This window comes from Pundamilia nyererei, unplaced genomic scaffold (genome assembly GCF_000239375.1).
Source record: "Pundamilia nyererei isolate P.nyererei 1_Seehausen unplaced genomic scaffold, PunNye1.0 scaffold00051, whole genome shotgun sequence".
Classification (NCBI taxonomy): domain Eukaryota; kingdom Metazoa; phylum Chordata; class Actinopteri; order Cichliformes; family Cichlidae; genus Pundamilia; species Pundamilia nyererei.
This window is the reverse complement of record NW_005187452.1, coordinates 1,914,583-1,928,224: the sequence shown is the minus strand read 5'-3', so window position 1 is coordinate 1,928,224 and position 13,642 is coordinate 1,914,583. Positions and strand designations below refer to the sequence as shown.

General features: G+C 37.0%; 2 protein-coding genes across 3 annotated transcripts in view; both read right to left on the bottom strand.

Moving 5' to 3' along the window:
* Positions 1–1,560: 1,560 nt before the first annotated feature.
* irf1a (interferon regulatory factor 1a) lies at positions 1,561–8,295 on the bottom strand. Its single transcript, XM_005733329.1, has 7 exons — positions 8,161–8,295; positions 7,878–7,977; positions 3,590–3,769; positions 3,332–3,505; positions 3,188–3,240; positions 2,868–2,958; positions 1,561–2,246 (listed from the first exon to the last, which is right to left on the bottom strand). The coding sequence occupies exons 1-7, from the start codon at positions 8,248–8,250 to the stop codon at positions 2,128–2,130; spliced, it is 807 nt and encodes a 268-aa protein (XP_005733386.1). The 5' UTR covers positions 8,251–8,295; the 3' UTR covers positions 1,561–2,127.
* A 689-nt stretch (positions 8,296–8,984) lies between these two features.
* Positions 8,985–13,642, bottom strand: part of LOC102201325 (uncharacterized) — a 16,207-nt gene continuing 11,549 nt past the window's right edge. The window contains exons 6-11 of one of the 2 annotated variants that reach the window (XM_005733328.2): positions 13,426–13,458; positions 13,179–13,341; positions 12,410–12,503; positions 12,223–12,301; positions 11,386–11,459; positions 8,985–11,294 (exon numbers count right to left, since the gene is read on the bottom strand). In XM_005733328.2, the coding sequence (XP_005733385.1) occupies positions 10,292–11,294; positions 11,386–11,459; positions 12,223–12,301; positions 12,410–12,503; positions 13,179–13,341; positions 13,426–13,458 (1,446 nt within the window). In that variant the 3' untranslated portion in view covers positions 8,985–10,291. Of the gene's footprint in view, positions 11,295–11,385; positions 11,460–12,222; positions 12,302–12,409; positions 12,504–13,178; positions 13,342–13,425; positions 13,569–13,642 lie in introns of both variants that reach the window. The other variant, XM_005733327.2, reaches the window with a different exon arrangement.

Sequence of the window (13,642 nt, the reverse complement as noted above, 5' to 3'; positions counted from 1 at the left end):
TTTCACAGTTTAGACAAAATGAGCCAGAGATTGCTCTATTAAATGTTCTAACTGTTAAACTACCCAATTTTTAAAATATTTATACATAAATATTTAAAACGATTATCAACTTTTATATGTGATGCAGTGGTTAGCACTCATACCTCACAGCTAAAGATTCTCAGTCTAAACCTGCTGGCTGGCTGAGGCCTGCCTGTACCGACTTTGCATGTTCTCTCTCCACCTGCATGCACCTTACACCAGCAGTCCCAAGGCATTCTTGTTGGGTTAATTGAATGTGAGAGGTGATGATTCTGTCTCCATGTGTAATCTGTCCAAAGTGTATGACACATTTGGTCCCACGATAACTAGGATAGACTCCATCCCTCTATGATCCCGAACTGGAAAAAGGGAATTGGCAAGATTAGAAATAAGCACATCAGAGGGAGACCTTGGTTTGGAGCTAAAGTTAGAAAGTCAAGGTTTATATTAGATACAACAGGCAAAGGATCTAACAAGTATGTACAAAAAAGAATCAAAGAGAAGATCCACAGAAACAGCACAGGTCGACATGCAGAGGTTTGATGTGGCAGAAGAGGATGTAAGGGATAGACTGTGAAGAAGGTAGATGATCTGCTGTGGCAACCCATAAATAACTATACAATGTCTCTAATAGTAATCCTTGATAGCAGATTCACTTTATCAACATCTGGTATTTTTATTGCACTCTTGTGAAGTGTTATTTGCACTCTGCTTGTTCTGCTGTGATAGACCCGAATGTCTTCTGTTAAAAAGACGTGTAAATTAAAAACACTAATGTATTTGTTAAAAGCACATGTTTGAAGTTTTTAGGTTTTAGCCAGTTATAGCAATTAGATAACTCTGTTTTCAGAAATTTTAGTTTTTATGTTGAATTAATGCACAGTAGCTCCCGTTTTCTTACAAATGGCATATTGGCTTAGTAATTCCAACATGTAAAGCTGTGTTCAAGATTAAAGATTTAAAGCTTTAATCAAGATTTAAAGCTACAACTTTAAAAGCTGTGCTCAAGATTACAACTTCGAGATAAGATCAGAAGATTCAAGCTGTATTCATTGGTTACATGGTTTCATATCTCCTAACACAACAAGGAATGAGGTGAAGCAGATGTTTAAAAAAATAGAAATGTAACATCTGCTCCTTGTTATTCATCACAGGATTGGGTTTTGGATGCTTGTCAATCACAATGAGTTATCATACTCCTCACATATTTCAGGATGTAAACAACGTGCAATAAATGTGGAAAAAAAAAAACTAAATCAAAAAGTAGAAACTTGGCAGCTTTTTAATCACACACTAAAATTCAGTATTTTTTGCATTCATTTTTATATACACACAGGATGTCAAGAATCCTGACAAGTTCATGCCCTTGTGTAATTTGTGTATTTTGTAAAAGCAGGTTTATTTATATATATAATGTAATATATAAACAAATAATATACACAAAAAACAACATGGGTATTATTCACTAAAACACACACTGACCAATCTATAGCCTTAAAAAAGATACAAAAAACAAACAAACTTGTATTTCATGTTGGAAAGTTTTTTTTCAAAAGGTAGTAAAATTAATTTACAAATGTAGAAGTCGCACACATATTACAAATGGACAAGGATATAGAATACACCGTATTGTAGATTGGGTCAGCTTTCTGTGAATGCAGGTAAAGTGAGATTTGAACTCCACTCACAAACACAAACCTACAAATTGTTATTCTTTGTTCTTTGTTTATTCTTTGTTCTTCATTTACTGGCTAAACATCCAGTCAAGCTCACTGAAACGGGCGAACAGAAACTGATCCTGCACTGCGATGAAATGAGATCTGCGAGCTTGGGGTCATTTCTGTGAGTGTTAGGCACTAAATCTAAACATAAGTAATGTTGACAGAGGTAAAGCTTGGCTTGGAACTGGATCTTCATCCCAGCATGCTCAGCAGAGAGGATGACAGAGCAATGTTCCCTGCCCTCTCGCATTTCTCCTATTTCCTGCAATTAGCTTATCAGAAAAACAATAAGAGGGAAACGGATGAAGGTTAGCAAGAAAGCTTAAAAGAAAAAACACACAAAGTAAACACAAAGAGAAGGTAGATGGAGTTCTTGGGTGCACAGCTATGGCATCAGTGGTTGCTGATGTGTGGACCAGTCGGAAAGTTCCTTGATGTAGTTTGGACCAAATAGATCGCTGCAGTTCTCTGTGTGCAGAGGATATGAGTTATCATCTCCAGGACCTGAGAAGCATAAAACAGCACATAAACACGCAGTCATGACAACAATCATGGCTGTTATCACACCTTTAATGCATTTAATTTTATCCCACTTTACAGATTGTTGCATGTACACATAATATATTGAATTTGATCTGTCAGGCTTAACGTTCATCTACCTAATAGAGCTGTGTTTGTTTGTTTGTTTGTTATTCTCATAGTCTTTCCCTCAGTGTTACTCACCCCAAAATCCATATTTATACAAAAATATATAGTACAACACACTTCCTGTTCATGTTTACATTTACTCTGTCCGAGTAAAATTAAAACATTTCAGGATGTAATTTAATTTAATCATTAGTTATTATCAATCTCTGACTCTCTTCCACAGTGCATTTCTCTGTCTTCTCTGTATTATTCTAGGGGGTTTACCTTACAATACAAAGCGCCTTAACTGTTGCTGTGATTTGGCGCTATATGAATAAAACTGAATATAATTGGAAATGTTTACATTAAATCCACATACAGTAAAATGCTGTACTGCAGTTTAGTACCGTGAAGTAGAAGGGTTATGTTTTTTCATATTTAAGATTTCATTTAACTATTGACTAATAATACTTTGCAGAAATAAAATAAGCGTCATACAGTGCCAGTGGTTCCAGAGATTGTGTGTTCTCCATCCTCTCTGCTCCCCGGTCTGGTTCCAGAGCTCAGTGTTGTTTAAGTGATCCATCAGCTGCAGGAAACAAAACACTGAAAGTTAGTCAAACAGATATACAGAGCAGCACATCAAAACTGCAGCAAAAAGAAATTCCCAGGAAACTGATCTCGGTTAAGTCAAATATGATGTAGTTCAATTACATAGCAATTATTTTTCGTTTCCTGAGGAAAAACCGCATGTTTTTGCAAGAATACCAAGACTGTTGGTTTGCATTTGATTAGTTAGCATATTTAAGATATAGTACCTTAAAGACGGCCTCACTCTGTTCCTGGTCCACTGGTTTGGCGTCCCACATCCCTGCATACCAACAAGAACCATCATCAATCTTTTCAAAGTGTCTCTTACATCCAAAACACCAACAGAGCACTTTAAAGACAAAGCATCTCACCCTGTCTTTGAATGCTGGTAAATGTGTTCTCTGCAACAGCTTCCACCTTCTGTGGTATGTCTGTAATGGGCCTTGTTGTTGTGGGTTGCCAAATCTGTGTGTTGTGCATGTCATTAGATGTGCATTCACTTAAACTGGTCTGTCTTTCTCTGGATCGGTCGAATAACCGCAGCCCTGAGAGGAGAGAGAGTAGGACTGAAACATGAGGCCAGTGTTTGCAGGTAAAGTTGGGAAATACACTTTAAGTCTGTATCTTACCTCTTCTGCGTTTCTGTGTTTGTGAGCTGGGCAGCATCCTGTAGACTCTGTAGGCATTACTGCCTCTCTTTTTGCTGTGCTCTCGCAGCTCACAGATGTCAGGCAGAGAATTCAAGGCACAGCGGAAATTTGCTTTCCATGTCTTTGGATCTGGCTTATCTTTGCCTGGATGGTACCGTCCTAAAGAAGCATATACAGAAAGGTTAATGATAAAGTCAGAAAAAGACTGTGGTCAGGTGTGTGTAGCTAGGGAAGTCTGCGGTGTGTATAGTTTTAAATACAGACTTTATTTAAAAGCTGCACACAGCAAAAGCACGTCTTCTAAACCTGCAATATTTCTAATGGCCAACAGGGGGCAACTCATCCGGTTGCAAGTAGCCAAATCGAAAAGAAGTCAATGAGAAACTGATCCTACTCATTTCACAAGTGACTTCAGTAAACATCCTCCTTACTAGGCTATGGATGGCCTCAGTTATAAGTGTCACAGCTTCTTTGTTACAGCATAATATTTGTTTTAAAAATCATGGTCCCAGTTAGAGTGACAACAAAACAGAATACGCTTTAGGGCACACCTTCCTTGTGATTTACTAGAGATAATCATACTCATGGGTGTGCGTAATTATAGAGGCTGAAAAATAGTCCAGAAAACAATGGAAGGCAGCTACAGCCAAACTCTTTATACTGTTAAATAGAGTTAAAGGTGTGGCTGCACCTATTAACATACTTAACAGTAATATCACAATTTGGAATGTGTGAAGTCCTTAAAATATAGTCAGATGTGTCTTATAATTAAGGAAACTCAATTTATTAAATTTTGTAAATCAACAGGAAGTACAAGGAAAATGAACTACAAGTCTGATACAGAAATTGTAGTACATGTAGCAGTTTCTTGGTTTCTGATTGAAGACAAAAGAACATGGAAATAACACACTGACTGCAATAAAGAAAAAAATGCTACCAATTTTGTATAAAACAGTGGATGTAAACTATAAGGCCCTGCAATAACCGATATAGGCAATTGCTCCATTATGCTCAAACATTCTTTTTATTGTGTGGAACTGTGGGGATCAACCTTTAAATGTACCTTTAGATACTAATTATTAACAAGCCAAGTTACTGTGGTCCCACCAATCCACTGTTTCTAAAATCTCACAGCATGGGCTTTCACGATTTGGTTCTTTAAAAAGTTGCGTAAAATCAAAGTCCATCTCAGACTGTGTACAATTATTTTTTAGTCTAAGATTTGAGAGGTATTTATATTTTCACTGTACAAAAAGCTAGAAATAATAAAAAATTTTATTTATCTTGTTGGGGTAAAAATGTGAACTAATCCTGCAATTAATTTTTGGGTTTCAAAAGAATGATTTACGAAGATATTTTTTAGTGTTATGAGTAAATTATTTTGTATTTGTTGTTTTCTTTTCCTTTTCTAGGGTAGGTTAGCTATAGTGAAACAAATGTAAGCCAGGCATATATAAGCATTGCTTCTGCCTGAACCTGTTCAGTCACTTGTCAGTACATAGATAGACTTTATGTGTACTGTAACAATCTCTATTTATGTGATTGCTGAATAAAGTACTTTTTGTATAGTAAAAATGGGGAAGAAAAACACAGCTGTGGCCAGCAAAACAAGGTTTTTAAAGGGAAATTCTGATGTAGTTTGACCAGTGTACCTATGTCACTATGCCGTTTTTGGTTTCCTCTCATTAAAGTGAATAAAGGGAACAAGAAGTAATACAAAGCACATATCAACGTAAGCACTGCAAAATTCCTGAAGCCTTAAAGTAGTACCAAGGAAAGGACCACACGGTAATCTTCAGAGACTAGTTAGTGGTTGACTGATTAGTTTGAAAATCACAGCCTTTGGTTTCAACTCTTTGTAATGACACTAGCCCAACTGTCAATAAAAACAACAAGTAATCAAATCAGAACCAGTGTATGCATAATGTTTGACTTGTTCCCTAGTTCTGCTTTCCGAAATTGTGTTATTACACACATTTAACACATGTTTGTACCACAATATGCCACTAAGGGTGTAAGTCCACTGTTTGGATTGGAATTTCAATGTATTTTATTTAATATTACATTTTAATTATATTTACCTACAAATACTTAAAGATAGTCATAGAAAAAGAAGATTTTTACATCCTTATTTTTGCTACATCTTTATTTAATATTCATTGTGTTGATGTGCATGGATGGTCTGTTTTTCAAATGCTTCTTTATTTTACCAATAGAAATGCAAAAAGGACTGTTATCCCTTACAAGCATTTAAATCTCCTTTTTTGTAAAATAACTTTAAGTTAGGCAAGATAGGCAAGAAGTGTAAGATGGGGGGAAATACATTTTCTCTTCTCTAAATCATTAACAAGTTACAAAATAATTAAGATACTTATGCAGTACTTAAATGTACTCACAGTAAAATTGTTTCTTTGTTTGTAAAACCTTGATCTGTTACCTCTTTATTCTAGTGTACCCATGTTTAAGCATTCGAAATTCCATTTAATTACAAAAGAACTAAACCCTTAATCGCGGGCCCTATCATGAAGTGTTACCAAGATTCTCCATCACCTGGTGCCAGACCAGGCTTAATGGTGAATCGTTAACATCATTCATCATTAACCCTGCTGTCAGGTGACTTCATCCTATGGTCGCCTTTCTCAAATTTAGCACAACAGTTTAACTTGGCTCTCAGCCAGCCTTCTGAAAAGAACTGTTAAAGTAATAAAATCACCGGAGCTTTAAGATCCACTATGGATCACTTACAGCAGACAAGGGCTAACAGGAATTAAAGGGGCACAGGCAGCGGCCACTGAAACCTCCCATTCATCAAGGTTTCCACAAGTCTCATGTCAAAGACCTTTTTTTATTTAAGACATTAACTCCATGTAGCTTTTTATGGTTTGTGTTCAAATCAATTTAGTATTTATTTCACACCGTGTTTTTACACAGACACTTCATGAATATGTTTTGTCTCTTTTTTAGAGCTTGTTTTTTTTTAGCCTTAATGTTGTACTTTGACAGCAATTCGATCGCTTTGAGCATTCACAGCAAGTGAACTGGAGCTTTCCCATGATGCAGATGCAGTCATAAATCGCAACTTTCCCAAGACGGAAACATGTTTAACACATGCGCACATGCACTTATGCTTCTCTGTGCATTGACCAAAACAATAATGTGGGGATAGAAGACTATGAAAAATATATGTTTTATATTCTGTGAATTGTGAAAACTGTGTGATCCACTAAAAGGAGTGAGGAAAATTACTCAGTGTTATGTATTAAATTACTAGAAGAAGGTTATCAGACTACTCATGAGAAGATATCAGTTAAATGATCTGGGAAGATAACATGTATTAGAATGCTTCAGTTTGGAACTGGAGAGCGTCAGAGGGGACTTACATGAACTGAACTGACATCCCTAACGTCATTGCAACAGCTTGTAGTGCCAACTATTTACCCTTAAAGAGACCATGTCTATGTTTGATTGGATAAGGCTTGTTTTATTTGAAGTTGCCGTCAAGCTCTCATCACTTAGCTGGAAAGTAAACAGGAATGTGGTAGATCTAGAAAGACTGAGCAACACAACCGTGGAGCTCTTCACTGGAAACACTTCTAGAACAGAAGAAACCGGTCTATAGGCAAATCTCATCAGGGTCGTTAAAACAATGATTGCAATGCAATCTAAGTAGCATTTAGAAACTTTGTATCTGTTCTCTAAAGTATGTAACCCTAAAAAAATACATTCCGTGTTGAACATTCCCATGACTTTGTTGTTTTTGTTTTTGCGAATAAAGTAATTATCCTGATCTTTTTGTTAGATGTATATTTTTAGGGGAGCATATCAGCTCCCTAACAGATCCCTGATCAGACTTGTACCAGGGAAGCTGTGAAGACAGGGCTCACCTCTTAAACTATCAAGATACCAGGACACAATAGACCCCTACCAAGATAATCTTTCATGACATATGTATGATAATTTTTATTACTATTTACTGTAAAAACAAATAAATATCTTTATAGTTCAACGCTAATATCAATAAAGCGCTGAGATTCTGGCCCAGGGATTGATTTTGGTAGTTATTTGTGGGATGTTCCTGTGGTTTCTGTTTGTAGTTCTTGTTGCTCTGTATTGAAACACGAGCGTGCAGTGAAAAAAATGTAGCATAAGAACTTTGTTCTGATCAGTAAGAGTGATCAGTACAACAGATGGATGATAAAACAGACTGAATTGAGCCGAGAAACAATCAGATGAAACAAATCACATAGTGTCAGTGTTTTGCTCTTACCTGTATGCATGGCCCAGCTCCGGAAAAGGGTAGCATCTCGCTCAATACTCCAACCATGGCGAGCGGCATGTTTCCATGGGATCTGGAAGATTCGTGCTGACTGTTGAATGAAAAAGAAAACAAACTGTGATTTGTTGTATTATTCCCAGGATTATTTAAGAATAAATGCCTTATTATGTTTACCTACTGTGATTTTAACTATAGGAAACTTTCCAAACCCCAGTTGTATTTGTATATGTGTGTAGGTGTATGTAGATATGGTGGTAAGAAGAAGGTGATCTACCTGGTCCAGCCAGCTGACTCCTGGATACCTCCCAGACTGAATCTGTTCCTCCAGCCACGGCCTCAGCCTGAGCCGGCCTTGTTGTTGCATGCTCCAGTCTGTGCTTCAGGTGAGTGGAAAAGGTGGTCAGTACAAAAGCAGGAGTTTCAGCAATAAAAGAAAATTTCTTAGGAGCTCAGATTAAATCAGAGGTTATGCTGGGACACCCTTCCTACCTGGCTGGTTCTTCCAATCAGAAGACTCACAGTTAACACGATCCTGCTCCTCCTCCAATAGTCTACCACACAGGCTCTTCCTGTTACAGAAAATATTGTATACTGCATCTTATTTGCTTCGAGTGGAGTTGAATTGGAATAGTGCGGTTATAGGTGGGAGGAGAGTTGTAAAGCTGCTTGTACAGGTTTTTTAATCCTTTTCCAATAGTTGAATATAGACAGAAAAGCTGGTTTATTAACCAGTTGTTTACAGTTAATTTAAAATAACTTGTATAAACATGGGGGAACAGGTAAATATATATTATGTTTGCATGATATGTGAATTTTTGTATATGTCAGCTGCTGCAGAAAGTCAGTGTCAGTATATTTTTTATTTTGGCTTTATTAAGTCACAGCACAGTTACTAGATAGCATCTATTCATGTTAAGACCACAAGGTGGAAGCACAAGCAATGGTGTAGTAATGGTGACGTTCCCTTACATGTTGCAACAGGGCCTCGACTTTTTAGTGTACATGTTCAGTACAGTTCAGTTAAGCGTGAACATTTCTTTTAAACCTATGCGCCCACCACTAATACTGAGCACAGCCACACACATATACATACACACAGAAGCAACAGGATACAGAACACACACACACATATATGCACTATGTAGTATAGAATATAGTGACTTTCACTCACCATAAATGCTTGATGTCTTTATTTTAAGTAGCACATAAACACTAGTTTACATTAGTCCACTGTCATGTTTAAGTACACATATTTACTACATGGGGATCCAAAAAGCAAATAACATGTATCCTACTTAAGGTATATACTTTTGAATTGTATTTTGCATTATGGTCAATTCAATTATGTATAAGATATAATCTCAAAAATGCATTACCAAATTTCATTGGTGTACCAAAGCACACAGCGGACAAAGCTTGTTGTGGATCATTCAAACCTGTTTGTCTCGTTGAAGGAAACACAACTCAGAAGTATTCACATTTATTTGAACTTTTTTATACAACAGAAAATTATTAAGATTCACATCACCCAAATACAGAATAAAGTTGTTTCTTTCAGTTGCATATATTAAAAAGTAACTATGTTTTTATTTTGACAACTACAACATGCTGAAGGCGATGACGTGTGCTTCTGTGGAAACAGATCAACAGTTCCAAAGAAGAGCAATGAGGAAGTAATTTCATAACTCTGAACAGCAGCCCTGAAGGGCAGATAAGTGTTGCGGCTTGTTTTAGTCAGAGAGTGCAGCCATTTCCAATGTAATTCCTACTTAAAAGGTTTAGACTTAATGGGCAAATTGTCTATCTTTTCTATTCTTTTAAACTGAGATTTAAATGAAAACTCTAAAATGGCTCAAGGGGATTACTGAGTTGACATTTTAGACAGATTTGATACAGCTTAGTCATCTCAGCCTTTATGCATTTAAGGAATCTGTCTTCAAAAAGAAATGCAGAATGACATTTAAAAACAAACGGCAACACAAACCAAACTGAACAAAAAGAAGAAAGAAAATTCACTTTGTTCAATATCAGATGTGGAATGTAGATAAATGATGTGATAGGAGCTGTTTTGCCTATCCCTTTGTAGAAAACAAATACTGAAAATATTAAGGCTACAGGCGCATACTGGTTGATATCTGATATCAGTCATTTTATGTGGAAGTTTCATGGACACTTCACAATTTTCAATCAAAAACTTCAGAAAGAAAGTATTTACAGTTGAAATGTTTTCAGAATGAATACCTGTGGATGCTCTATATTGAAAATGTATACATTTATATGTAAAAGCAGGACTTACAGTGTAAAGATCCCATGCAGTGCAAAAAACAGACACTAATTGGCTCTTGAGTTACAATTTTAAAACCGTATCCAAGTTCAAGAATGAACCATAGGTCACAGTCACAGTGCTACACAGCTTGATAGCCAGCATCTGTAATTATTGGCACAGAGTGGTCAACAGACATTAAGGGGGGAAAAGGTATTTGGAGCTGCCCGCCCTGGACATTGTGGATAAAACCTGGAAAGACTTCACTTAAGATGCTTTGAGGAGTCTTTTTGAATAATTTTTCGTACTCACCATTTCCTTGCTCTAAAAGCAAAATATCAGGTTGCTTCTCCAGACTTGGAAGTGCCTGGTAGTCATCATCCATTGCAAGAAAGCTGTTTGACCCTTTAGGCACACAACCATAACAGGGATTTTCATCACAAATTGTGACCTCTTCACCTAGCTTTGGTTTACCACTCATGACCTCATCAGAGCTCTCAAACTCTGCCTCAGCTCTGGATGAAAATTCACAAGAATCAGATGCGTTAGTCCCACTAGAGAGAGAGGACAAGCTGGTGTCTTCTTCATACGAAAATGTCCCAGAATCTGCTTTGTAGGATTGATATGGCATGTTTGGTTGCCTTAGAAATGAACCAGAATCTTGCTGAGCAGGAACTTGACAAGATGGTAGCAGCTGATGAGGACAAATTTCCGTGTCGCTCTTACTGGGATGGTAATCGGGGACACAAAGCATTTCAGCCTTCTCCTGTGCCTCCAAGTCGCCCGTCATGGCCTGATGTTCAGAGACGGGGATTAGGAGGGAATAGGTTTTATTTTCAAATACAGATGATCCTGAACTGGTGTCATTAGCTTGGACACTACACGGACTGTAAGGAGCTGAGCATAAATCGCTTTTTTGCATATTCATTAATTGTGTAAGGGGATTGGTGGTCACTGGTGATATGGGGCTAATATTCAGGAAAAGTTTAGAAAGCACATCATGAACAGCTTTAGTGATAGGAGGTTCTTCGTTCATAGTCTCAGGGGGTTCGGCATTCGCATAACTGAGATCGGAGGAGCCTGTGCTGATCCCACTGGTTTGCTGAAGGCTTCCACTGCTTGTGTCTGTCAGTGACATCTTCGACCTGAGTAGAGAAACAATTACTGAAACTGCCAGATAAAAATCCTCAAGAAAATATCTTGTAATGCTGATGCATCAATAGAGCCAATACTGACCCCAGTTTACTGTCATCTGGTATAAGGGGCTCAATGCAGATAGTGGAGGTAATGGATGGCTCAGGTTTTAAGACCTAAACAAAAGGGATTAACAGTCTTAAACATGACGCAGGTCATATATTCAAGCTCAGCTGTAATCCTGTCAGATTGTGTGAGAAGTACTATCCGATATAAGGTGCAGGGCGCCGTCAGTAAATGTTATACTCAGTGAACTAATTAAGTTGTTTTAGCCTGCCTACCATTGGTGCAAACCTCCTCCAGCCCATGTATTCATGTTTGATCTGTTCTCATGAAACACACGGAAGGGTGAGGAAGTCAGCGAAGAGAGCCATACTAAGAATATAAATGACCGCAGATGGAAATAACACTGTTCTTCTGAGTATAACAGTCCCAACCAAACTGCTATTTAACCTCCTAGGACCTGGCGTCCACATATGTGGACATCACATTTTGGGTTATTTAGACCAAAATACTCAATTTTGCTCTACAAGGGCCTGATATCCACTTACGAGGACATTATGCTGCTACTGTTCTATCAAAATTTTAAATGAATATCTTCATATGTGGCTCTTATTTTTCCTAAAAACAAATTTAAGGTAAAAAAACCAAAATCTGGTAATTCTTTGTTTTTACATTCATTGAGTCCCAATATGCCCAAATATCAAAGAGAAATTAAAAATGCATGCCGTGGAAGACTTCAGGTCTTAGGAGGTTAAGGACAGAACATAAATCCAATGAATTGCTACTAATGAAAAAGTAATAAAAAAAATTAATAAAAATTTCCCACAATTATTACTATCAAGTCATAACTTTTAACTAGTGTGAAATATGTCTCACCTGTTCCTTGCTTGGATAGATATTAAGAAAGCTTGGATTTGGAGGTTTGGTAACTACATCCCACCAGTTTCTTTTAAACCTAAAAGGAAATGTTAAAAAAATAAATCAACAAAAAATAAAAAAGCTCTAGTATTTAGGAGAAATGTGCACTGGCAGAAAAAACTAACTTTTTATATGCACAACCTACTTGATATAACTGCCATACATAACAGCGCTTAAGATGACGGCAGCAATACTGAGGCAGATGATGATAACCACGAGCAGGTAGTGTGGGGAGCGAGCTGTGAAGGTAGGCGTTTGAAAAAAGTTTAATGCTTTTTCTATTTGTACAGAAAATACACAACTATGAGCAAACACTACTGTATACAGACAAAAGTATGAATCAGCTTTTGTATTTTTTGTCATTTCCAAAAGCATAAACAAAACCTTTGTGACCAACAATTCAAGCAAAAATGAAAACAGGGGAGAGGATGAAAATGATAATGAAGAACAGGTTCAATTTGTATTGTGACATAAGTCAGGAAGTTTAACGCAATAACCACATTATTCAAAGTGTTTGGAGAAAGTACATATTAACACTAATGCAAATAACAAATGTGAGTGCACTTTCTGGAACGTAAATAGAAGGACATGACATCATAGTAATTCGGTTGTTTTGGAGAAAAATTCAAATGAACAAACTGAACCTTCACAGCAAAGTATGCATCGCTTTGCTTTTGAGATATTCAAGGATCTTTTATATTTGAATACAGGACATTGTAGTTCAGCTTTAATGTTACAATCTGAGGAGCTCATCTCCACTTTTCTCTGGAGACAGCGGCTTCCATGAAAGTTAGTTTGAGAGTTAATATTAAAACTCATTATTTTTCAGCTGAATGTGTAATAGAAATATAATTTGGGCCTCTTAACACGGTTAAGAAATACAGAATTTACAACTGAATAAAGACAATACTTACCAGTTTCAAATTCCCACTCTTCGCTACTGTCACTGAACTTGCCACTCAGACTTATGAAGCTTTTCACGCTGACCACATATGCTGAACTGGGATCCAGGTCTTGACCTTTTATTACATAGTAATTTAGTTCATCAACTGTGGCTGGTTTGAAAGGTCCAGATGTCTAGTATGGAGGAACAAAAATGAGTTTGACAGTTGCCCATGTTTACATCTCCAGAACAAATAGTTACTGTGGCATTGTTCCTACCTTTTCTGTTTCTCCTTTTTTATAGTAAGTCACCACAGCAGTCATTTCATTGTTTATAAATCCCTCCATGTTTGACGTCCACTTGACTTCAAAATTCCCTTCGAGTTCATTGACTGATGTGATTGTTGGAGTTTTTGGTTTTACTGTACAGAAACAGAAACAAGAGCATTAAAGTGAATATTTGTTCGCCCGGTCTTTCTGGCAGATGCAGAGTTAT